At 35.8% G+C, this 26,822-nt stretch overlaps 1 protein-coding gene across 1 annotated transcript in view; it reads left to right on the forward strand.

Moving 5' to 3' along the window:
- NEK10 (NIMA related kinase 10) overlaps nucleotides 1-25,167 on the forward strand; it is a 78,254-nt gene extending 53,087 nt beyond the window's left edge. Inside the window, 10 exon segments of the mRNA XM_066190007.1 lie at nucleotides 4,249-4,275; nucleotides 4,278-4,428; nucleotides 4,515-4,601; nucleotides 15,390-15,488; nucleotides 18,708-18,764; nucleotides 18,767-18,817; nucleotides 21,225-21,335; nucleotides 22,768-22,820; nucleotides 22,904-22,959; nucleotides 25,122-25,167. Of these exon segments, the coding sequence (XP_066046104.1) occupies nucleotides 4,249-4,275; nucleotides 4,278-4,428; nucleotides 4,515-4,601; nucleotides 15,390-15,488; nucleotides 18,708-18,764; nucleotides 18,767-18,817; nucleotides 21,225-21,335; nucleotides 22,768-22,820; nucleotides 22,904-22,959; nucleotides 25,122-25,167 (738 nt within the window).
- The last annotated feature ends 1,655 nt before the right edge of the window (nucleotides 25,168-26,822 follow it).

A 26,822-nucleotide genomic window follows, 5' to 3' on the forward strand; every position in this document is an offset into this window, starting at 1 on the left:
TTGGAAGTCAAAACCAACAATTCAGGTTTCACTTTTCCAAAACTATATCTCGATTTTACAGTATTGATAGTTACCATTGAAGAGACAGACAGTGCAAATAAACAGGATTATGAATGAAGACAGAAGATTTCTTCATGGCTGGGACACAAATTTCCAGACATGTTTTAGCTAAGTAACAAAGGTAGATGAATGCTGGAAAAAATGTTAATTGGTTCATAATTTGAAGATTTTTTGTAGGGGGACTTTTTCCCTTATCTTTCCTTTTCAATTGTGTTTTTTATACATGAAGGCGGAATTTGTTTCAATGATCAATTAGATGAATGGGGAAACTGAGGCACTAGTTTGTAAGGAAAATGTGAAAATAAACTGTATCAACTGATAGAGCCTCCAGAGAGCTTTATAAAATACTGGACTCTAGAATCAAGTGTGGGTATGAGCACAGTTCAAATGGATAATTATCAACCTAATTCCTTTTTCAATGTTTGGGATATTTTGAATATTCCAGTTTCATAGATTTCTTCAAAAGATAAACATCTGTCTTTCTCCTTATCTGAAAGAAGTCTCTCTGAGACTTCAAGGCATATGAAAATGATTGTTTCAAGCAATAAATAGTATAAATGAAAAAAAGTTCCTTTCTTTTTATCACACCAACATTTTTAAAATTACTACATAAATTTTAGTACCTGCTACATAAATAGCAGAACAGAATTGTGTCACAATGGAGTGAAAGGTGGAAGAATAAGAAAACAGTTTATGGAATGCTAGGTCTTCATGGCATTCCTGAGTCCTCACTCATTTCCAAAGGGATATGTATGCAGCAGTGCACAGTCACAATCATCCACATTTTTATAAAAAAATTCAACAAATTTTAGTGATAATTCCAATAAAAATATTTTAATATCATAGTCTAACATAATTACTGGACTGCATTTCTGAAATATTAATAACATGTTGCACGCTAAGTGTTTTAAACCCAAGCATACTCATTGCTAAAACCAAAACCGTTGCTGCACACACACACAGTTATTTTAAGAATTTTATTCACTGAATGTGTTGAAGCACACTTTTCTTCATAATCTTCTCACAAAATTATGTTCTTTATATCCTTATGTAGGTCATTTTGGTCCCTCTGCTGTGGTGAGCAAAAGTGACATTGGAGTTGCATCCCATCCTCTTCTAGTCAGGGTACTAATGGTCTTCTAAATCAGCCAGAGTCCTACTCAAAAGAGAAAAAGCAGTATGTAATACCGCTTTTTAAAATTATTAATTATTTTTCTAGGTGGAATAAAGTATATCACAGCAAATTTATTTATTATTCTCAGATTAGTAATGAAATATTATAGTTTTCTGTATTCAAGTGTTACGTAAATGAGCCAGATTTTTTTATATAAACGAGTTTATTGCTTTACAGTTTACATAACTGCTTTAAGACTTTAGGATATGTTCCACTGATCTTTGAACATTTTCTGTAGTGTGTGTCAATTATTTTTAGTTTGAGGTCTATGGAATTCCATTCAAACATTTCAAACAGGTTTCCTTTCTTGATGGACAGCGAGATCTGGCACCAGTTGGTATCGGCTGTCTTTTTGATCCTTTTTTTCCCCCACTCAGCTCTGCCTGATTTACAAGTTGTCGTTAACAATTAATCTTTTGAGTATGAGGTTCAATATTGAAAACGTTGAAAGGAGATTTAAGTTGGAAATGCCCATGCAGTTTGACCCTTCTCTCTTTTTGCTTTGATTCCTTTGATGTGGAGCGGGTGAACTGGTTCTCTTCAGTAACTGTGCCCTGACTGTTCAGGGCACAAGAAGTGGGTTCATGTGTGCCAGGACTGGAGTGCTCTCCTAAAGTCAGTTTGAGAGTCATCGTTAGTGGTTTTCATACTGTGCTACACTGCTATTGTGGCATCTTGGACATAACCTCAGTCCAGTACTGAAGTATAAAATGGTCTTTTCCCACCTGAATTTAAAGAGAAAACCTTGACAAGCCATCTCTTGGCTTGTAATAGATTTGGGACTTGAACAAAGGGTGGGGAAGTAGTTCAAGCAGACAATTATGCAGACAGTGGTATGTATAGCCAGTGCTCAGGGATGCAGTGAAGTTTCTGAGGAGAAAGTTTCTAGTGCATTCACTCTGCTGTGCCTGAATAAAGTCAAAATACTTCATGGGAAAAACTTTAAAATATTGTTGTCTTAGATACAGGACAAATTGTCTTATGCAGACTTGGTAAGAATGTATTATCTCCTGGAATAACTTTAATATTAAAGGTACTAATTTGTTTAATCTGATATATTTATATAATTTCTCTCCTGTCCTCCTTTATCATACTTTACTTCGACAAGATGGAGTAAAAACAAATATGAATTTATTTACACACAACAGAAATAACAGAAATAATATGTGAAGATTTGGAACGATAGGAGATCGTAAAAAGTCTTACTTCAAAATCTGTTGCATTAAGATAGAAGAAATGGCAGGGACTGGGGATTTCTATTCATTCCAGAAAAACAATAAACATCGACAGAGGCAGAATTTTATATGCATTAAATAACCCCGTGCTGCAAACAAGATGTGGCACTTAAATGTTACAAGCAAAGAATTTGTATTCCATGTTTTGGTTTTCTTAGCTCTGCTTTGGTAATGTCAGTAGCATTTGGTCATTTCAGTCTCAGTGTCTCTCTGCCATCACATCTATATTGGTTTGGCAGAGCCTTGTTTTTGGTAGCAGGGGGCCACAGAGGTGGAAGCTGCTGGAAGCTTCCACCATGTCTGGCAGAGCCAATCCCTGATGGCTCTGAGGATGGACATGCTGCTGGCCAAAACTGGGCCAATGGGAGAGGCTCTTCTGTGATGGCATATTTAAGAAGAAAATCAAACAAAGTCAGGGTTTTGCTTCTAGTCAGAGAAGAGGAGGAGGTGAGAACATGTGAGGGAAACTACATGGAGACACCAAGGTCAGTGGAGAAGGAGAGGCAGGAGGTGGTCCAGGAACTGGAGCTGAGATTTCTTTGCAGGCCGTGGTGAGACCATGGTGAAGCAGCTGTGCCCCTGCAGCCCATGGGGATCCATGGGGATCCACAGATCCACCCACAGCCCATGGGGATCCACGGGGGATGCAGAGATCCACCCACAGCCTGTGGGGGAGCGGGTAGATACCTGGAGAAGGCTGTGACCCACTGGAAGACCCAGTGGAGAGAGAGGGCACTTGCTTCCAGGCTGGAGCAGCCTGTCCTTGGAGGACTGCACCCCATAGAAAGAGAGACCTATGTCACAGCAGTTTTAGGAGGACAGTCTGCCTATGAGAGGGACTCACATTGCAGCAGTTGCAGTTTGGCTGCTCGTGAGAATGGAGCCATGTTGGAGAAGTTCATGGAGAACTGTCTCCCATGAGAGGGAGCCCATGGTCTCCCAGGGGAAGGATTTCTCCTGGAGGAGAGAAGAAAATCTCAGTGATGAACTGACCAAAACTCCCATGCCCTGTCTCCCTGTGCTGTTGGTGGGAAGAAGGGAGGGGCTGGGGCGGCGGTGGGGGGGGGGGGGAACTGTTTTTTAACAGCTTATTTTACCTCTCGTTATCCTCCTCTGATCCTGAAATAAATTTCACTTTGCAACTAAAGTTGAGCCTGTTTTACCCTTGAAATATTTTTCTTGGTCCTTATCTCACTCATGAAGCCTTCATTAACTTTTTTTTTCCTTTTCTCTCCTTTTCCCAGCTGTGGCTGGGGAGGTGAGCGAGCAACTCACTGGCATTGGGCCAGTGTCAAACCAAGACAACATCATATCAAGTTCTCTTTATATTTTACTACTATCTTGTATATTACACAGGTTTTGCATTGTTCAGAACTGGACTGCTGTTCGTTATCTAAGATGCAAGAGAGCAAATCTATCAGTGCTTCTCCCTGGGAACCTACTACCTTTGTCCAATCTGTTATTTTTCCTTTGTTCAGTATTCATTTCTTCTCTGTCCTTTGTTTCATTTTCCTCACTTTCAGTGCTTGTTGTGAAAAGACTGTTATCAAGAACAAAGCCTTATATGTAAAGGATAGAAATAATTTTTTAGTTTAAGAGTTTGAAAGTCTTGCTCTAAATTTAGAATCAGCAACTGAACCAGGTACTGTGCTGTCCTGGACTAACAGCTAAGTCTAGTTTTATGTGTGAATGAGCAAGTGACACTTCAATTTTTGGATTTTCCAGTGAGTATTGGAAAAGAACAATATCTAACATTGCCTTTTTGTTCTTTCTTGTCAGAAAAATGATGAGAAGTTGAGACTGCAGTAGCAGCCTGCAGCTGTGGAGCAGCCCGTTGCAAATGTGAATTTTCAGAAAACACTGACCTTCCAGTTGACAGTTGTCAGTCTGCACATGGAAAAGATGAGGAAAGAGCATATGAAGCAATCCTGCCAGAGGGTTACAGGACTATGGAGAAAGGTAGACATTGGCAAAAGAAGCATCAGGTGCTATCATGCTGGTCAGAGGTGGGTTAAAATCTTCTTTGTTTTCATTTTTGCGTGCAGGTGTTTTCTCTGAATTAGACAATAACATAGACATAGTGGATAATTCAAGCAGCTTCAATTCAAGTAATTTGAAAGAGTCTGCTATTGGTAAGATCCTTCAAAAATGAAGTGTGTACACTACTTTCTAGCAGTAAAGCAGTTGTTTAGTCCAATATATGAGGGCATTTCATTTTTTGTGACAAATTCACAATCTGTTGTTACCTAAATAAAGAAAATAACTGTGCCTCTGTGGCAGCCACGTCCAGTTTAATACCTTTGGTATCACCAGGACTTTATGTAGCTTGTCCCCATATTTTGCAGTAGCAGCTATGAAAACTGAAATGTTATTGGGCTCCTTGAGAAAGAAGGTGGTTTTAATTTTAAGCATAAGATGACTAATATTGATAAGAAACAGATGGAAGAGTGTGAAAAAGAAAGTTGAAAGAGGCAAGCTTTAGCTGTCTGGAAGAATTGTCTGAATGGAACTGAAGGAATTTGTAGATTTTAATTAGGACAGAAATAATGTGACAAAGCACAGCATTAATTCTGCCTTTAGTTATTTATGGTAATCAAATTGGAAAACATCAGCTGTGTTGGGTGTTATCTTAAGTAACAGTTTTTAGGGATTATATTTCCAATTTGAATATTAAAAAACCCTCAAAAAACCCTAGCTCTAACCACTATGAGTTTGCTTGCTAGATTGTGAGCTACCATGACCTACCTATTAAAGGCAATGGGATTCTGATTAGAGAAAATCGAAGTGCACTTTATACGAGGAAAAAACCCCATGGATGTTAGAGTTAAGCAAAATTTAAGATTTCCATTCATAAATATGGGGATGATTTAGATGATCTTTTAAAAAGTAAAGGGAATGTAGCTGTCTGAAGATTAGAAAACATTATTGCTGCAAATGTCCCAGGCTTCAAAAAATCTAGAGTAACATTACTTTATTTGTTTGTAGTCCTATTTGGTAGCTGGATTTTTTTTGGATTATATTTTGGCACAGGTACTGAAGAAATATGACCTCTTTACTGAAATGTCTACCCACTAGTGCTGAGGAAAAAAAAAAAAAAAAAAAAAAGATTTGGTAGTTCTACTTAAAATCCATTAAAATGGTTTGCTAATTGTAACTGGATGACCTGTCATTTTGAAGGCTGGAGGACCTGTGGCTAGACAGCCTTGAGATTATTGTCAAAGTTTACTTAAAAAATAATAATTTTTTGTGGTCACTTTCTTGTGCTAAGAGAGTAACAGGAGAAGGCTGCAGGATACAGGGAAGCCTTGACTAACTGTGGGGAGGGGCTGCATACAATGCAGCCCTTGAGAAAAAGCAGCTTCCAGGGACAAAGTGCTATTTTGTGTTCATACTGAAGAACAACACATTGTGTGTCTTACAGGAATTCAATTCTTTGTGGGTTAGTTCAGCATTGTGCACAGAAATTTGAAATCTTTGTGTAGTTTGTAACTTGTCACACCCAAAGCATTAATGGTAATGATTTCCCTGTAGCTAATTTTTCTTTCTTAAGATTTAGACATTAACAAAATTTCAACTTTTTTCCTAATATTTGAATATTTCTGTGCCATATTGCCATAGCTTTAATTAAATATTTTAAGTGGAAAGATCTAGTTAGTTCCTATCTGTCCTGGTAACTTTAATCAGCATTTCTAGAAGTCATTACCCATTTTTCTCCTGGCATAGAGTCCAGTTATTATATAGATACTTCAGGATTGCTTTCTCAGAAAAATAACTAGGCAGTTTTACATTCTTAGATCAGCTGTAGTTTCTACTTCACGTTGAAGTCAGTGTTTTATATCAGTTGTAATTAATGATGGCAAATGTTTCTACTTTTCAGGGGTAAAGAAAAGACAGCTTTAAAAAGTAATTATAAATTCAGGATAATTGGGTATTGCTTGAGATGTGCTACATTCATTAATAATAAACGGCTAACAGTTTGAATTATCAGCCATGGTTTTGTCAAGCATGTCAGTATTACAGGGGAAAATGTGAGCAACTTTGTTCTGGATAACTTGGAAACTGGTAACACTCAAATGAGAGTTTTAGTTTCAGGTATATTTATGAGGATCGTGAAAGAATTTGTCTAATTGTGCTGTCATCACATCATTCTCAGAGAAAACGTGATCATTCTAATTTAAAACTAGGGTGGTATTTTGCAAAAAGGTGTGATATGCTGAGCTGTTCAGTAGCACAGAAGCTGGTATGGATTTGTCAGTGTATTAGGGGTAAGCTTTTTTATAGTCCAATATTTTCATAGTATTTTTAATGACTTTGCATACTCAGTGTTTTTCAATTATGCTTTAAGAAAATGATTATTCTTCTCAGTATAGAATGTATAGACAATGTGTTTCTACTAGACCAGCTCCTTTAGCAACTCCCAAGATTGCCAAGTGCAGGGTGTGCAGATTCTAGAATAGTTGCTCCTGGTACTTGAAATGATTAATCCTACAGGAACAAGATTCTGCACATTTCAGAAGCATAGAGGCAGCAGTGACAGATGCATTTTTCTTTTCCTGAAGTCATTATAATTTCAAATTATAAAGATTGACAGAGTATAGGGACATACTGAGTCAAAAAGCTGTGAGGAATGATGGAGTGGTAACAGTTTATTAGTTGCTCTTTTTTTCTTAGTTTAAAATTACAAGGTTCCCAACTTTACCTTAGCTTAGTCATATGAAAGGGTTTTTAATTTCATTTGGTTTACAGTGTAACCGTACCTTCACTTCTGTTGGTAAGACCAAATAGCAGGAAAATATGTGATATGTCTTCATGCATGGTAGTCCAGTAGAGCTGGTGTGTCAGTTGGGTGAGAGTTGAAAAATTTACTTTTTGTCTGGAAGGCACTTTTGGACAATATTTTTTGTTTCCCTTTATCATGTTCATTTACATCACAATCAGGACAGTGTCCTAAATACATTGAAAGACATTTCTGTGTAAAACATGCTATTAGAAAACCCAGGTCTAAGGACTTTATGTACTTCTAACCTTCCTCCCAATATAGATGTAACATCCTTTTGAGAATTTCTCAGCCTTTTCAAGAGATTAAGAAGTCTCAAAACACAATCCGGTTGTGCTTCTGTATCTTGTTTAAAAGTTTTTCTCCTACCTCATAATTTCATTTATGTTTCCACTATTTAGAGGAATCTCTGCATTTATGTATCTTGTGACCAATAGGCATAGACATTGGTATTCAGGATTCCTTTCCTGCATTTCTGCAATCCAATAGTATTTAAAATTACCATTCAAAGTACCAAAGGTACCAAATGAAGACAGCACAGATCTGCCTGAACAATATTCTAGTGATGTAACTCTAAAAGGGTCTCCTATATCTTTCTTCGAGAAACGTAACTGTTTTACACAGTGCCTGGACTTGAATCTTGTGTGGGTAATGCTTGTATCCACTTGAATAATTGGGGATTTCTAGAACTAGGATACTCTCAAAATGGGAACTCTGCATCCTGTATGTAGCAAGTGATTTGGCTCATCACTTAGGTCATGAGTTTAGGTCATCACTTAGCTCCAAATTTAACTACTTTTGAGGATGAAAACAAACACATTATGAAAAAAAAAACCCCATTCAGTAGTGTAATTTGCTTTCTGGAGCCTGTAATTTGGGCTACATTGTAGACAGCTGCCTTATATCTTGAAAGTTCTGTGGTTACAGAGATGAGCTTTTTTTGTTTGTTTATTTATTTTCTTTTTTTTTTTTAAATTCAGATTAGTTGTATTTGATGGATTTGAGAAGACATTTCTTCTTTAGATAAGATGACTAGATAGTTTGGTAAGTTTTCAGAATAAGATTGTCTGACATCTGCTATATATGGTTTTCTGGTTTCAGATTGTGAAGACAAAGTTTAGAGAGTTTCTTGAAAATTATTATTGCACCTAGAAACCTACCATTTCACAATGAGCTGTCTGTGAAGAACTTTAGAGACCTTAGTGTTTTGTAGGCTTGCTTTTCCTGATTTGTCTAAGATTCAGATTTCTCTTGAGATGTTGGCCTAATGGGATTTTGTTGAAGACATCAGCCCAGTTTTCCTATATGATGCCTGAGTTAAGTTTGAAGTATGTTTATGTCAACTTCTATTGCTGCACGTGGAATCACTGCTAGCAAGAAAAAAACTTCGTTGTTTGCTCTGCAAAACAGCTTAATTAACCTGGTTGGGATTGTCCATTCCAGAGAACAGTGATTTGAAGGGCAGCTTACTAAGAGTATTTTGAATAAATAAAGGTAATTGCACCTTTCTCCTGAAAAGATCAGTGAGCTGTCATCCAAAAAACACTCCCTTTGCTTCCATTTCATTCAAAGAGATGTACTGAATTTCTCTGCTAATACAAAATCTTGATTCAATTTTCCTGCCAGTCTGATCAAACTTGGAAAGATTTTCAGAGGTTTTGTGTTTTAGATACCACTGAAGTGAAAGTTAAAGCCTAAGCAAAAGTTACTATCTTCTCAGGTTTTTCTGATCTCATATCATCTTACCAGCTCTTTCCTTGCAATTGCCTGTTTAGGTGCCTGCAAGAGAAGAACACTAAACTTTGTATTAAAATGTATTTGTATGATTTTTACCAATGTCGATGCACATTAAGAAGTTAAAGTCTTAGAAGTTGCTCTAATTATATCAGCTGCTAAAGACCAAATTAGCAGTCAGAGAAATTATTTATGCCTCATTTGATACTTTTTTTAATGTCCTCAAGAAATCTGCATAGAGCTATTCAGAACAGGGAGGCTGATGAGAATGAAAAGCTTTGCCTTTTGTGTGTCTTTCCCATTCTAACAAGAGTGGGCACAAAACAGGAAAGAGACGGATGGTTTGGATTTTATTTTCCCTGAGATCATCTTGAACTGAAAAATGCCCTCTTGCAAGGCATTTGAACAAAACCTATTGCCTTGCTCTTCCTATCCTTGTCAAATGAGTAGCCATGGGAAAAGGAAATATGGTCCAGGTAACCCTGAGCTGAACATCAGGATACACTGTGCTCCATGACTTCTGTGAGTTAACTTGCCTACACATCTGTGCTGTTTCTTACTCCCTGACTGGCTGTGTGTGATTAGCATAACTCATACACAGAAGACTAAGGATTATGAATAAAGTAATTAGTGTTCCTTGAGTGTGTGGGTACACACGTATGTTTGTTACACTGATTTTTACATGTTTGGGTCTATTTTCCTGTGTTTTCATAGCGAGTAACATGATGAGATTGCTCTCTCAGATCTAGCTGCTCAGTGGGTCTCTAGCATAATAATAAACAATAAAAATAGGCCTGAAGGGTGTTTACTATTGTTTAGTGATGTTCATCATCTTTGGGGTTTTGTTTTTTAGAATTAATAAGTATTTTCCTAATTTTAGCATATGAATCAGAAAATATTGCATCTCTGCTGTGTACAGTGAGTGGTGAGACAGACTCTTTGGTGTGAAATATCATGCACTTGTAAATACACTCATAAGACTGCAGATTAGCAAGTCAAATGTGGTGAGTCATGAAACTGATCAAGCAAATTTGGATATGAGCCCTTTACTGATAAGAGACCATTTATATGAAACAGCCAAAGGGTAAAGTATTTCAAACCCAATTTTGTATATGAGTACTTGAAAAGGGAGGTTGTTTTTCATAAAATTCTAGCAAACAGCTGTGTTCACACTTATCTTTCTAGCCAAGTGGTTTTTGTTACAGATTTTCTTGCATATATTCACATAATATATTATGGTATTTGTTGTGACAGAGTGTCTGAGTTTGTAACTCAAAGTCCTTACCCCAAGCAACATGACTCACATTCACTCAGAGCTTCTACTTTTGTATTTGTGTTATTGTGTCTGCATCTGAAGCAGGTAAAATATCTGTTCCTTGAATAGGCACAATAATATTTTTCATTTCCTTGACTTTCTAGGCAGTGGGCACTCTATTTTCTATTTTTCTGTCTCATTAACAAAGTTAATTGAAGAACTTTTGCTTCTGTGAGGGCTTATATTTGCTATTATGTAATTCAGCTGCTCTAATCAAATAGTCTTTCCTGCTAGCTACCACAGAATTTTGATATCTGTTTCACTAAGTAAAGCATCAGCAAGGATTAAAATATTGTTTCTTTTACTTTCATTCCCTCTCAGTCTCTGTGTCTCCTTTTTAGGGAGACAAACTTGGCCTAAAGATGTATAATTTCTTTTGGTTTTAAAGTGAATTCAGTTTGACAGATGAAAGCCTCCTTCAGAATTTTTTTTTAAAATTCAGAAGATCTTGGAGAAGTAGGAAAAATATTTCAGAGTTCAACACAAAAGTATGTTTGAACACGAAAATACGTAAGACTCAGAAATATGTTTGCTCTACAGTTGCTCTAGAACTAATGTAACTGCTGTAACAAGACCAACAGTGGGAAAACTAGTTAGTTTGACATAAAACCTTTTTTATTTTTGTTCTTTTTTTTTCTGCTGTTTGAGTGATTAGATGCCTCGGTTTTTGTTTAGTGATAATATTTGTGATGCTACTAGTGTGGAAAAAATCATGTAAACAAAGATGCAGGCCTTTTATTAAAATACATTAATTGTATGGGAAAATTGTAAGAATATCCTAATCTTGCTACTCAGACTTTCAGTTAGCAGAATTATCTTTTCATTAAACATGCACTCAGTCAAAATGAGATACCAGGGTGGTCTCAAATTACCATCCAAATTACCATCAAAAGAATGGTTTTACAGGAATGATTTAAGACAAATGCTTAAGACTAATATTTGCTTTAAGGCAATGCTTTCCAAGTGCATAAATAATAGATGTCATCAAACATTAGCTTTCCTTCTACACATTTTTTGGCAGTATGCAATAAATTATTTCAGTGTTTGCATTCAGTTTTATTGCTGATTAGATATTGGACCAATAACTGGTCTTCCTTTTTCTTCTATTTCTTCAGTAATGCATCAAACACATTCTTGATAATTTATTTTTCTGATGTTTTTGGCACCACCCTTATTCAGAAATCCTCTTAATTGTTTCTTTATTTCTGCTTTTCTTTCATATCTGGAAAAAACTCTCAAAATCACTCTTGGCTATATCTGCCTCTTGAACATTTTTTTTGTTTTACCTTTAACTTTGCTAGGTAAGTATTTATAATGATAGCATTGATTCTTTTCCTGTGTTTCTCATTAGACTCTGATTCAAATGCAATGTTTTATTTTTGCTTTCAGAATGGTTCTTAGCATAACACCATCCAGTCTCCCATTTATCACTTTTTAGCTGTACAAACTCCTGTTGCGGTCAGTAATGGCGGCTTCCCCGTTTTTGAGCGTTGAAGAAAGCACATTTTCTTTCTCTTTGCAGAAATTCACTACTATACAAATCTCCACCCCTCACATATTCATTAGCAAAACTATTTCCTTGTCTTAATTTGTAACTACTCCTTGAAACTGTAATATTCCCTCCTGCCACAAAAATAGATACAAATTCTTGCTGTACTTGGGCTATCCAGGCTGCCATCCATCAGGACATCACATTTGTTCTTTCAGTTCCCTGGTGTCTGTACCCATTTGTTCTTGCTTATCACAGATAGTGAAATCTTCAGGTTGAGAAAGTATTTGTCTAGAGTTTAGAGAAGGATCGAGAATTGAAACATGTAGACCTGTATTTCTGACATTGTGATATTGCTATCCTGGTGATATAATACCAATTTTTTCCCCACTTAACTAGTACTGACCAAAGAAAGAAAGGTTTTTTTAATAGAAGTCATTCTATTTTGGACATGCAGATTAAACCAGCCTTCATCTGACTTAAAAATGCATAGTTGTAAACTACTAAATTTAAACAGATTTTCTTTAGAGGAAACATGAGGAGTCAGGGAATACTAATATTTTCTCCACAATCATTGATACCAAACACAATTAAAACCTTTTTCTTTTTTTTAGTAATGATAGAGATTATATTGGTTCTGGATCAAGACTGCCATCAATCTTGCAAGAAATTCAAACTTTAACTTAAACTAAACTTAACAATTTTCAAGGCTTTGAACATTGTTACATTATTCTCCTATTGCATATAGAGTGTTTCCTCTTTTATTTCTTCCTCTTTAATGCCTGTTGTTCTGCTTTTGAGAGTACCTTCACTCACCTGCAGGTTCCACACTAAGAAAATCAAGTGTTTGTTCACGGTGAGATGGTAGATTCCATAGTCTACCAGCTGTAGCTCTTTGCAATATGAAATATCATGGTTTTATTTATAATTGTATTTTAAAATGTTAGAAAAAGAGATAATTACATCTCACATATAAATATGTTATCTGAAGTGTCATTAAGGTGCTTCTTAAAAGTATGAATTCCAGTAGTGAATCAGTAAAATCTCATGTTAATTGTCATTATTGCTGCTAAACTTTTGCTGAATGCAATGGGAATTTCTCCTGTAAAATGAATATTTCATACAGCCCTTGCAAATTATCATGTATTTGCACATTATGATTGATGAAACAAGTTTTCTATTTGAAGTACTTTTCCTTTTACTGAAAAGCTTCACGTGCCATGAGTTGCTAAGCTGTGATTCCAGAATGCATATTGTCTGGATTAAATAATATTTGAAATAAAAATATTTTGTTCAGTTAAGATATTGATCTTCATAAAAGTGCTTGTTGTCTGTACTAAGTTCTATTTTAGAGCTTTTAATATAAAAACTGTATTAAGAATTTTAATTATGCAATACAAATCCAAATTTGATGTCAACCTTCAGTAGTTTCAGTAGTTTGCTAAAGCAAACATATAATAACATAATAATAACAACAACACAGTTGTTATTAACTGCCATTAATAACAACACAGTTTAAACATAATGTCTGCAAGCTATAATGATCTACAGAAAAATGCTTTAGTCGTTGTTGATATTTTCAGTTTTGTGAATAATTTGAGTAAATCCATTATCTTTTGTCAGTGATGTTTTCCTTTTGGATAAAAATCTTAAAAGCTTTGGTCAAGTCTTCAGCAGTCTATCTACACATGTGCCCTCATATTTTAAATAAATCTATACTTCTGGATTAAAAAAATAAAAGAAAACCCAAAAACAAATCATAACAAGGAACTTGGAGTGGTCTGGAGTGTATGGACTTCATGGGAGCTCCTAAAGTCTTTGAAGCACACAGATATTATTAGTAGACATTAAATCTGGTCCTCCTTGACTTTTAAGTCATATTGTTGCTGTCATACTAGAAAAGAGAAAAAGTTTCATAAGTTGAATAACAGGGAAATCCAAATTATGTCCTACTTGGTCATTGCTGTTGGCTGTTATTATTCTAAACATATTTCTATTGAGAAAAAAATATTAAGGCCTACAAAAGAAAAGGACCTGATTTATTTACTCTTGGTTTGTAAAACAGGCCATTGACAGGAAAAGAGGAGACAAAAACCACAGAACAGGGAGCAGTGAAAATGGGAACATGTCAAAGAAGTAAAGGTTTTATGAGTGTCCTAACATAACTGAAGATTTTAAGGTTATAATGGCAAGACCATAGTGGGTTCTTTTGGGCCTTGAATATAGCAGTATTGAAACAGTAGGTAGAGAGGTGAAAATGAAGCAAAAAGAGCTAAATTGCAATTGTTCTTCTGGTGGCATACATTTTAGATTATTATAGCATGGCTTCCACTGTCACCTTGAGCAGAACCAACTTACATTCTTATTTAAGTAACTCTGAGGAAATGCAAAGCTACTTTTCCTCTTACTGATTATTAAGAGAAGACCCAGGGAAAATATGTCAAACTGAATTTCACTTGACTTTCTCAAAACATCTGCCAAAAGGCAGTGCAACAAAAACCCCCAGCAATATCAATGAGGTTTTCTTCCTGATCCTACTAGAAATGTGTCTCCCTGTGGTAGAGAAGGATGTTTTCTGTATCACTTTATTTCTGTGGGAGCGCTCTTCAAATCTGGATGGTCTTTAGAGAGTAATATTTGTGAATGTCATTCTCCTTATTAAAGTAGTCAGCACAGAAATTCATCAGTAAAAAAAGTGGTAATCGTTCTGTTGTGGACTAGTTAATGTTGGTATTTGGGTTCCATCACCCTCTCAGCAGAAATTTTAATCTTGACATAAAATCACTTAAGAAAAAAAAAAGAAAAGTTTCTGTGGTTGTAAATTTATACATAAGACTTGATGATCCTCAGGGTGTTTCTATGAGAGTAAATGTTAGAATATCTAAATTAGGCTCTGAAGTGTAAAATATTAAATAATTGTATTTAAGAGAGGTACAGGACTGCTAGCTGAAGTTCGCTACTTCAGCCAAACCTCTTTGCTCAGCTTCCAGGTCTAATAGTCAACTTGGAAAGATTGTTTTGTGAACTAATGTTCTTTAGTGATACACCAAGTGTTTTACGGTGGAAGTCTGCTGATAAGCTTTTATTTAATCTCTGGGCCTGACAATGTGTATGACTTTATTACACAAGATCAAAAATCCCAAACAATAGATTTACCTCATTGAAATTGTCCACGTCAGACATATTATTATTATGCTCAGGATAGAATGAAAATAAATTTCATAACATCAAAATATATAAAAAATTATATCGTGTTAGTCTATGTAAAAAAATCAGTTAAGAAAATAATCTTTATCATATATTTATCCTTTTGAATGCATGTGACAAAATTTTAACAATTGTTAATGTACATTAGTACAGCTTTTCTCATGGAGTAATTTAGTGATTCAGAGAAAGAGATTTTCTTTTGAAACGTGTTGTTACTTGCATTCTCTAAATTTTTAATGTTTTAGATTATCCTTTTTTTTGTTCCCAGCATTATTGGGAAAACAAGTCAAGCATTTCAACTTGGTATTTACATCTACAAGTTTTAAACATTGTATGCTATTAATGTACTAAGGCAACAAAATGAGCTGCCCTCCTGATTTTACTCTTGTCATCTACAGCGTCGGCAGGAATTCCTGTAACACAAAGGAAGGTGCGTCAGATCAGTGACCCTGTCCAGCAGATTCTTATTCAGCTGCACAAAATTATCTTCGTCACTCAAGTATGCATTACTGTTGCTTCTGACATTCTGTACTTTTTAGTCATTTGCTGTTGTCAAAATGATGTTACTGCAAAGTGCTGCTAATTTAGTTACTGTTCTTTAAAAACAACAGAACTTGACATTTTTGCAGATGGCAGGATGCTTTAAAAATATATCATTAAAATAAAGACTGACTTTGAATATTAGTATGTGGGGGATGGCAATAATTGAGTCATATAAAAAAAAAAAGCTGTGGCTCGCCTCAGAAAAATGGATTGTACAGTAAAGTATTTTTACAACATTCTGTCATACCAGCAATATGACTACTTAAGGTGACAATATCATATACTGACATGGAGTGTTAATAAAATGCTTTCCCTGTAGTAATAGTTTTGAAATAACTTTGAAGTTATATTTTAATTATCAGTACATAGTAATACTCTCTTGGGAGCTTTAGTGCAATAGATGAAATCCTGAATATATGTACTATTTTGAAATGTCAGATATTTTTCAAATTTAAGACTTGTTTTAAAACTCAGTTCAACTATTTCACAGTGAGAGACAGTTGAAGTAATTTCATGCTGATTCCAAAGCAAAACTGGAGCTAAGCTGATACAAAATCTGCCTTGAACTCTCACCTGAACATGTGATTGGAACCTCTTTATTCTTCAGAAAGATGACTACCATACAGGTATTTGAAAAAATTCTTATTCTTAAATAAACAGCTTTTTATTTTCCAAAATGAAATGTTTACATTTGGGATGTGATGTTTATCACCTCAGGGCTTTTGAGATTGATCAGTCAAATTTGTTTGGTTTTGTTTAGAGCAGAATAATGTAACTGAACTTGGGTGTGGTTTACGTGCCTCTTTTTTTTTTTCTTTTTTTTTTTCTTTTTATTTGTCAAGCTTATCAAAACGGGTAACACAAGAATTAAATTATCAAAGAAGGAAACAAACATTATTTAAAATAATTGGAAATTATTTCCTCCTATCAGCAGAAATGAGGCAGTTCAGTTTTTACATGGTATATTAGGAGTATGTCTAAGGTGCTTATTAGTGAGCCTATCCTCTCTGTTGAAGAAAGTTTTCTCAAGTGGCTTACTAATTTATATGAGTTATATTAATATGAGTTAATATGTAATGTGGATGCTCAAGGACTTAGAACTAACAGCAACTCAAAAAAATGGCTCAGAATTGACCACTGGAGCAGTAGCAACAGCTTTTCTCTGATTTCAGAGAAACCAGAATCCATACCTGTACTTGTTTACTATGTTCCATATGCCTCCCTTGCACTTGTTTATGTTCTTACAAATCTAAGGTCGAGTATTTTTTATAATACATAGCTGTTTTCTCAAACTGTTACATATTCCAGCTGACAGTTCTAAACTGAAGTTTGCAAGTAAGAGTTCTTGCCTGTTAGTTCTTGGCTGCCAGCAGCCTTCCCTGTTTCCATGGGAACAAGAATCAGAGTGAACTCTGGAAAACAATGTAAAAGAAAGCTTTTTTAAAAGCATTATGTCATTATGTAAATCCTTGACCTTTTATTATTTTATTTTATTTTATTTTATTTTATTTTATTTTATTTTATTTTATTTTATTTTATTTTATTTTATTTTATTTTATTTTATTGTACTGTATTGTATTGTATTGTATTTTTAACTGATCTGACAACTGATTACATTAAAACAAAAGCTAAAATTGAACACTAGTGCCCGAGGCAACTCCCAAGTTTCTCAAGCACTGGACTTGCTCTTTACCATTTCTGCTTCAGAGTATTCCAGTATCCCCATGGTACATTAACCACACACAGTTGATTGCAGTGGTATGTAATCCATAGAATATGTTGTCGGCCTTTCCTAAGGCATCATTTTTTTTATTCTCTTATAGGCTAAGGGACATTCAACTCCTGACTTAAAGCATATGTGTAAGGCCTTATCTGCATGAAAAAAGAGTAGTATCTGTCTGAAAAACTAAAAAAAAAAAAGCCTGCATACCAGCAGCTGTCTGAAGAAGTCTTTTGTGCTTAGCATGTGACTTTGATCCCTGGTTTGTCAGAGCAAATCAGGACTCCTATGAGGCAAATAAAACCATTCTGGATTTATAGCTGTCTAAGAGCAATAATTTGTTCCAGTGGGATAAACGTGTCCATAATGTGTACTATGCCAGTGTTTGAATGGGAATCATTAGTGGTCAACCCCTCCCTAAGTAGTCAAAAATCTTCCTGAATTCAGTGGAGTGGCACTTCATGAATTTGCATCAATGAAGTTATTATAAAGTGTATACTAAATGGTAGAAAATGATAGTTTTCCAAACAATGTCTGCAGGTATAAACAACTATAAAGAAACAGCATAAAAGATAAATTCAGAAGGGTAGTAACATACCAGAGAACTGTTGTCAGACTGGGTTGGTGTCATCACAGTGACCAACAGCTGAAACTGTATATTTACTGTTGGAGCGTAAAAATTATTTTAAAGGAAAAGACATCCTTTGAACTCTCTATTGAAGACTTTGAGTACAATAGAGTATGATTTGTGGGAGTTTTGTTTGGGGTTTTTTTTTGTAAATATAGATGAAAGATGTGTTCTTTTTCAACTAAAAAGATACAGGAGGAAAAAGTATATAAAATCAATTATGCTTTCCAGATAAATGAAAGGTAAATTACCTCCCTCAGGAAGCTTAGAGCAAAAAGGATGCTCTGAATTGTATTAAGATCCACGAGGACCTTAAAAGAGGCCATTGAAGCCATTCTATGCACACTGAATGAAGGTCTAGGCTTCTTGATATTCCCTTAATTTCAGGTGGAGCAACTCATTAAAGCCAACATGAAATCTGGTGTAATGTTCTGTGTGCTTCATCTGTAGAAAAGTGTCCCAAACACTAGCACTTTGGTCAGGGAGGCAAATCTGGTATTACCAGCTTTATGCTAATACTGTTTACCTTCAAGACTAGAGGAACTGACTTACATGGTAAACTAAACCTAACAGAATGGGCAAATGAAGGAGCCTTATTATATTATGTCACTAAATCAAGTCTTATACTGTTGTTTATCACCATGCCATTGGATATTAATGTTTCTTTTTGCAGTGTTTATGCCTTAGGAAGGCTGACCTGAGACAAGGACTGGACAGACCTTAAGGCATCAGTGTAGCTACATTTCTCAATAATGGCACTTCAGAATGGGTCATTTTTATGGCAGGTGTAATCGAATGGTGAAAGTTTATTTCTTTGTTTCATTTAACTTCCTCCAGCTTTGCAATGCAACTTAAAAAGGAGTATCATCAAGAGATCCAAGAAGTCTTCTTCAGTTAGCAGAGCAGTCCTTGTAATCTGAAATCAGAAATCAAAAAGGTGTGGTTCACCCTTTACCACTTGTGGTCAAGTTTGTCTCTCTTTCCATTCAATCATGCAATTGATATTAGTATCACAGAAATATAAGTGTAAGAGTCCATTTTCAAAAGGAAATCACTAGAAAATTCTAATCCTATCCTATATTTGGGATAAAAATTAAATAAATTTGGCTGATCAGTCTCAAAAGCCCTGAGGTGATAAACCACAGCTATCCTATATTTGGCAAATATGGAGTCTCCTTAAGTAAGAAGTTTCTGCATGTCGGTTTCAAGTTTCTCTTTCTGTAAATGAAAAGGACCTGCTAGCTCCTAATACACAAAACCTGACCTCATTTCATCAGAGCTCAAAAAGACAAGAGGAAGGGCAATGTAACTAGAGGTTATGTAAGCTTTTAATTTATGATAGCTCTTCTTAATATGTTAATAGTTCCTTAATATTTTTTATATTTTGTACTGTACTCCTACTCAAACCATTAATCCTAAGAAATCAGTGTCCCAGAGTACCTTGAATGTAACATGCCTTGTCCTGTTTCACAGTGTTTCAGCAACATTCTAGTGTCATCAATTTAAAACTACTGGAGATTTGTAAAAATGCCCTGACTGAAGAACCATGCTTGCATGTTTTCCACTGACATGCTGGATGCTCTCCAACAGAGAAAGATCTAATGACTAATATCAGAATTTCCAAATGTTCCTTCAAAATCTCCTGAGAGGACTATAATCAGCAAAGGATTTGAGCTTTGCTTCTTTGGCATCTGTGTTCTGTGGGAGACTGAAGCTAAGACATTTCATTTATGAATTGATGATAAAGCAGTTGTCAGATATATTATTGTACCTAAAATTTGATGACTCAGGTGACTTATTATCATTCACATAATTCTCCTCTGTAACTAAATTTGATTATCATCTATTTCTACTGAATTATGGACTCTGCTGTGTTGTTGTTTGCTACAAAACAGACTGACCTCAAATTCTGGATCCTTCCTTTGCTTTTGTAATAATTAACCTGAGGTGCTAAAACTTCCTGGAAGGTGGCACTTTGGTAGTACGTTAGGAAGGTAGTTAAAGATGCCTCTTTCTGAGCTATTGGTTTCATGCTGTCCTGTAAATCAAGTTGGAATTTACATAAAAATCCCTGTATTTCAGCCACAAGAATAAATCTTAGAAATACCTGCTTATTGTGTATTGACTTGATGTTTTCAGAAAAGGATGCTCAAAAATATGATAAGAAAAAGAAAGTGTTTATTATAAAATTAACCTAATTTTCAGGTTTTCAGAAATAAAGGAAATTATTTGTAAATGTTATCAACTGTAAAACTGTGTTAGCTTCAAAACTGTTGGACTTAAACCTGTAGAAAAGGGAAGAAATACTCTATTTAAAAAGTAAATGGTAGAAAATTGAAAATGTTTGAAACGTTGAATGCAATTCTGAGCATTCTACCTTGAAGGAAATAGTTATATTCTATTAATGGAAAGCAACAAACAAAGAGTGCAGCTAGAAGGATGGCAAATTGATAAGCATAAATTTTACATAATTTACCAAAAACAACAGTGTAAATGTAGTGCGTGACATGGGTATAATTTGGAGGTAATAGGAGGAACATAAACAGAGAAAAGAATTAGGATGAGCTCTTACAGCAAATGTTGTTATGAAGTTGTACAATTTCTGGAAATAAAATTTAAAAATAATATTTTTTTAATGATGCCAAATTAGAAAACCTAATATAAATTATTGAAAAAAGATTCCTCCACTGCTCAGTGATGGGGTAAAAGTCTTCCAACAACAGAAATTCTTCAGTTTCTGTAACTGGAGAAGTGTTATCATGATGCATAACTGAAATTTCTCTCCTGCACACAAAGGTTGTCCTGTCAGAGCTGTTACCAGTGGATATTTTCAAAACTAGATGTTTTTAAGTTTAACGTCGATATCATTGCTCATATAGTCAAGCAGCTGAACTGACTTTCATGTTTTGAAAGTGCTGGGTTCCCTCTAATGGGAATTCTACCACGTGAATTTCGGCTAAGAATTTCACTTGAAGCTACAGTTTTAAAAACCAGAGTCAACTGCTGCTTCTTTCACAAGTTCAAGATAATACATTTTCCTGTTTATCTTCACACAAATGTATAGTTTGTGACATTTTATTCAGATCATCTGAAGAATTCAGTGCTTTATACTAAGTGCAGCTTGGACTGTTCAATGTTTCTGGAGAGAAAAAGGTAGAATGCTTGTAATTGTGTTCACCACTTTTTCATTTATCTAAAAAAGTACTGAAATTTCTTTTGATTTCTGATTGCACTGGGAAACATAGGAAAGGGTAAGCTGCCTCCTAGACGTCTGAACTTTTGGTAAATCAGAAGGATGAATATTTCAGGTGTCTCTTTTTTTCGGTCTCTTTTTTTTCCCCTAACTGCTGCAAGGCTCTCATGAATTGATTGAACCCAATATCTTCACAGCAGATTGCCATGGGGTGCATCTTTCTTCAGGTGGAAATACATTACTTCCAGATGACAGAAAAGGTAAACAAAGCATCATAAACTTCTGTAGTGGCATATGTATTTCTAATATAATGTGTATGGTATCAAAGAAGAAGGAATTGCTACTCCAAGATAAGTCTTTAAAGACAACAAATTTATGTTGACCATACAAATTTTCTGGGAGCTTTGTTTATTTGTTTTTGGCTAGGGGTTGTTGGTTGGTTGGGTTGGTTTTGTTTTGTTATATTTAATTCCTGGTAAGATACAGAGTTCAGTACTGCTAGAACTTTCTGCTGGTTGAAGAGAGTACACTTTGAAATTATAAAGAAATATCAAAGATGCAAATAATTTGTGGCTCATCCATGACAATTAATAGAAATGTTTGTAACTGAAAACATCATACTTAGGATTTACCTATCCTTGCATATGATTTTCATATCAACTCTTTTTAAACTCTTATGTTGTTCTTCTGTCATGCTTGAAACAGTTGTAATGAGTTGATTTAATTACGTAGCTAGATCAAGCCATACAAACTTGAGGAGGGAAAAACACACACACACACACACACACACATATGTATATGTGTGTATGTATGCTTTAGAAAATATATCAATATATGTGTCAATTCTACTTTGGACTAGTGATACTCAGCAAGACAAATAATGAACAAATTAATCAAACCTACCAGCTGTGGCATCACCCAGGGTGGGGAACCACAATTCCTGGTTCAGAGACTTTTTCATTGTGTGATCTTTTGTGCAATGGACAGAAGGGAAAAGTGCAGACTGTATTTTGGTAATTGTGCCATTTACATTCTTCTAAATACAGAAAAAACTGTATTGCAGTTCATGGACTAGAGGACACAGTAACATTAAAATCTGTGGCGCCACAAAGAAGAGTGAGAAAATTTAGTTTTGATGGCCTTTGTGTTGAAAATAGCATATCTCTTCCACAGCTTATTGCAAAAACCAAAATTAATACTGGGTGTCAAGGGTGATATTTGAGTAGGAAATGAGTCCCTAACAATCACTTTAAATATGAACATTATTTTGTTCCTGGAAACGATAATGCAATTTGTTGAGATGCTCATTATCTGTAATTTTTGAATCTCTTAACCTGCAGACAATACTTTTGTCCTCACAAATTGCTGCCGGCTGTGTGCCCTTTCCACTGTAAATTTCCACTGTAAGTGGGGAAAAAAAAAGAAAGTTGCATTTATGAGTTCATGAGTCTTTCTGAGTTACATTAAGTCTTTAAATTATTTTTCTTTTGTTAGAATACTTCCTTAATGTGTATGTTCATATCATGCTATAAAGTGACCCCACCTTTTCAGGAGGTCATTGTGCTCAGTGGGAGTTACTGATCATGAAGCATCTGTCTTGTCATTGTTTTTGACATGGAATTGCTAAGAAACGGATAAGGGAGCATAAATGTCAAATTCAGTAGTGTAACATTACTTGCCTTTTACTTTAAGGCATTCTTGGCACTTCTGGCATGGTAGAAGGGATGACGTATGAGTAGTTGCAGGTAAGGTGTATATTTATGTACATGTATTCATTTATTACTCTTAATGAACATAATTCACTGAAATTAATTCTCTTACGTTGTAGACTCTAATTGAAGAGGTTCTAGAGGAAAGTGGTTATTACAGTTTCTCTTCTAACAGGTCAGTCTAGTCAATTTAAAAAGGAAGGGTTAATTATGATGGGCTAAACAGAAGTGCATAGTCTTCCTGTTTATGTGACTGCAATTCACTTTAAACTTAGTGCAGTGTGTGGTTTATTAAAATACATGGGTGCATGGACTGGAAGAAATGTATGTGGGACCTATTGGCTAATCTAAGCAGCTTTTTTGGGCCACATCTGTTTTCTTCATTCAGATGAAAGAGTCATACAAGTGTGGCAGCAATTTCCTCACATTTTTTTCCCACATAAATTCACATCTGAACAAAAGGTTAATTACATAGAAGTATATTTTATTTTAACACTCTGTCATTACAAGGTTTAAAGGATAAAGCTGATATATTTAGCAAAATATTTGAGTACAGCACAAAAGCCAGTATAAGTGTTTACTAGAACAAAAGTGCAGGGGATGAAAAAAAATGTGGAGGCCTTTGAAACTGGGTAAATGCTTTGTCCTCAAGATGGTATAGCTTTCCTGCAGGAAAATTTTGGCACGAGAATGAAAATACATTAACTATATAATTTCTCATATTTTTCACCTGATATCCTATTATTTATCATCTCAAATATTCTTTAATGCAAAAAAAACATTAACTACTTCAATCAAGTGAGTCTATTCTTGTCTCTACATTAATCACCATTTTAAAGTCTGGGAGACTGCAGTTCGGTTTCCTAAAACAAATAAACAAACATAAACCCACTCCACTCCTCGCCCTCTCTATTATAATTATTAACAGGTTTTAAGAATTTTTAGTTCCTGGTGCCTCAGCAGTATTTTTCAGTTATTTTTTATCTCTGAAAAATTTTTGGTATGCTTCAAGCTCGAAAAAATTCTGATGGTAGTCTGAATATTTCTATAGGCCACTCATTAAATTGGTATCTCAGCTTGCAAGTGTCTTGCAGCTGCCAGCTCAAAGTATTGAAAAACATGATTCAACACTCCCAAAATAAAATAATGGTTCAATCTTTAAACCTTCAGGGTGTACTTGAATTATGTTTAGATTACTTTCTCATCCATGAGGTCTAACAAACTTCTTCATAAATGTTTTCAAGTACTTTAAATTTTTTGCCATAATGACAAGCTCCCAGGATTTGATGCTGTAGAAAAAGTATTGCACAACTCACCAAAAAAAAAAAAAAAAAGAGTCAAGGTCTATCAATTATAATTATATAACCCTATTATAAATATACAAATGTGTTGTAGCTTTATAGGCATTTATCTTAAAAACAGACCAGTAGAAAGTATCTTAATTAAGTGTAATGAAGGAGGTGAATATGCTGAATATGGACTTCAGTGGGTTTTTTTACAAGAACTACTACTTGTAGGGATAATTTAGCTATTAATGGAAATCAGAATCATAGTGTATCTCATTTTGAAAGGACATGTAAGAATTGAGTCCAACTCCCTGCTCCTCACAGGGCTTTCTAAAACTAAGCCATGTGACCAAGAGCATTATCCAGATACTCCTTGAGCTCAGACAGGCTTGGTGCTGTAATTGCTTGCCTGGGGAGACAGTTCCAGTGAGGAACCTTTTCCTCATGGCCGATCTGAACTTCCCTTAGCACAACTTCATTTCATTCCCTTGTGTTGTATTGCTGTAAATGTAATTGCTGAAATGTAGAGCATACTTCAAGATTGCAGGCACAAACGCTGGTACTTTCAACATATGAGTGCCACAGAAATGCGCATGGGACTAACAGCACTGAAATAATTAGCTGTCTTTCTTTCCTGATTTATTCAGAACTTTTTTCTGCTCTGCTGGATTTCCTTAGAGAGTAGCTGCTCTGCAGAAAATTAACTTAAGATTCTAATCTTTTAAAATGTTATTTTAAGGGAGGCATAAAAAATTCTCCTTCATAGCTACATGGGATGACAGTGTAGTATAAGGAATTCTTCTTGATCCTGCAGAAGGAAATGGGTGAAAGAGCAAGCAGTACATTTCAACACATATGTAAGGTCTGGTGAAGGCCTGGGATATTCATCCTTAATCACATGTGGATGTGCTATGTCTTTGATTTTCACAGGAGCATGGGAAAATTGGAAAGGACATTTTGATTCCCCTGAGTCACACAATTTCTTTAGCAGCACCTGTAGTATGTTATCCGCAATCAGTGCTGATCTGTGTTTTCTTCATGGTATTTGTAGCAAAGACAAAATTGATTTTCAAGTGAATTTTGGAGGAATGGAGTGAAATCTCCTCACAGGTGTGAATCTCTTTTGAAGCTAAGATGTGTGTTGTCTAGATTTTGTTGGTTTTTTTTTTTGGTTTTTTTTTTTTTGTTTTTTTTTTAATTGGTTAGATTTGTTAATGGTGTGCATATGACATCTATTGCAGATTTTGCCTGACTCCACTGCATGTGTGTCACAACAGTATGTCCTGGCTTTAGCTGGCAGATACAAGACAGTTGTACTGCAACCCTGTTGCTGGTCTGTCACCAGCAACTAGGTTTTTCACTGTGCTTTTTGTGGTGGATTGACCGTGGCTGGATGCCAGGAACCCACCACAGCTGCTCTGTCACTCCCCTCTACAACTGGACAGGGGAGAGAAAATATAACAAAAGGTTCATGAATTGAGATAAGGGCAAGGAGAGACATCACTCACCAATTCCTGTCACAGGCAGAACAGACTCAACTTGGGGATATTAGCTGGATTTATTACTGATCAGAATCAGAGCAGGATAATAAGAAGCAAAACAAGTCTTACAAATACCTCCCCCACTCTCCTCTCTCCTTCCTGGGCTTTACCTCCTCCCCCAAAGTGGTGCAGTCAGACAGGGAATGGGGGTTACAGTCAATTCATCACAGGTTGTTCCTGCTGCTCTTCAGGGAGGGGAGTCCTTCCCTGGCTCCACTGGGGGGCTGCTCCCACAGGGGACAGTTCTCCACAAACCTCTCCAGTCTGAGTGCTTCCCATGGGTTGCAGTTCTTCACAAACTGCCCCAATGTGGGTCACTTTTCCATGGGGTGCAATCCTTCAAGGACAGTCCTCCACAGGATCACAAGTCCTTCCAGGAAACCTGCTCCAGTGTTGGCTCCTCTCTCCACGGGTCTTCAGATCCCTGCCAGGAGCCTGTTACAATACAGGCCTCCCATGGGTTCACAGCTTCCTCTCAGGCATTCACCTCTCTAGTACGGGTCTCCCCCATGGGCTGCAGTGGGATCTTTGCACTCTCATGGATCTCCCTGGGCTGCAGGGACACAGCTGCCCCACCATGGACTGCCCGACAGGCTGCAAGGGAATTTGTGTCAGTGCCTGGAACACCTCCTCCCCCTCCTTGTCCAATGACCCTGCTGTCTGCAGAGTTGTTCTCACATATTCCTCTCACTCTGCTCTTCTCTGAGCACGACTAAATCTGAACAATAACTTCTTTTCCTTTTAAATCTGTTATCACAGAGGCATTTTCACCATCTCTGATGGGCTCAGCCTTGGCCAGCAGCAGTCCTGGAGCTGGCAGGCATTGGCTCTGCCAGACATGGGGGAAGCTTCTAGCAGCTTCTCATAGAAGCCACTCCTCAGCCCTCCACTACCAAAATCTGTCCATGCAAACCCAGTTTGAATACTATTGTTTGCTGTGATGCATAATTATATTTGGTCTCCCTGTCAGTGTTATGTTGTTTCCCAGACAAGGTTCTACTCCCAAATAAATTATATTTTTTTCCTCCAGAAAACTGACAGACCATGCTTTAGCCTTGGCTGTCTAAAACAGGTCTGTATTTCCAGAAAACTTGCCAAGTTTTCTGGACTGTGTTCTGTTCAGTGCCATTCAGAGCTTTAAGAACTTAAGCAATTTTTTTTTTTTTTTTTTTTTTTTTTTTTTTTTTTTTTTTTTTTTGTTGCTGCTCACA

Source organism: Chamaea fasciata, unplaced genomic scaffold, assembly GCF_029207755.1.
Source record: "Chamaea fasciata isolate MVZ Bird 193981 ecotype frontalis unplaced genomic scaffold, bChaFas1.0.hap1 SCAF_1, whole genome shotgun sequence".
NCBI classification, from domain to species: Eukaryota; Metazoa; Chordata; class Aves; order Passeriformes; family Sylviidae; genus Chamaea; species Chamaea fasciata.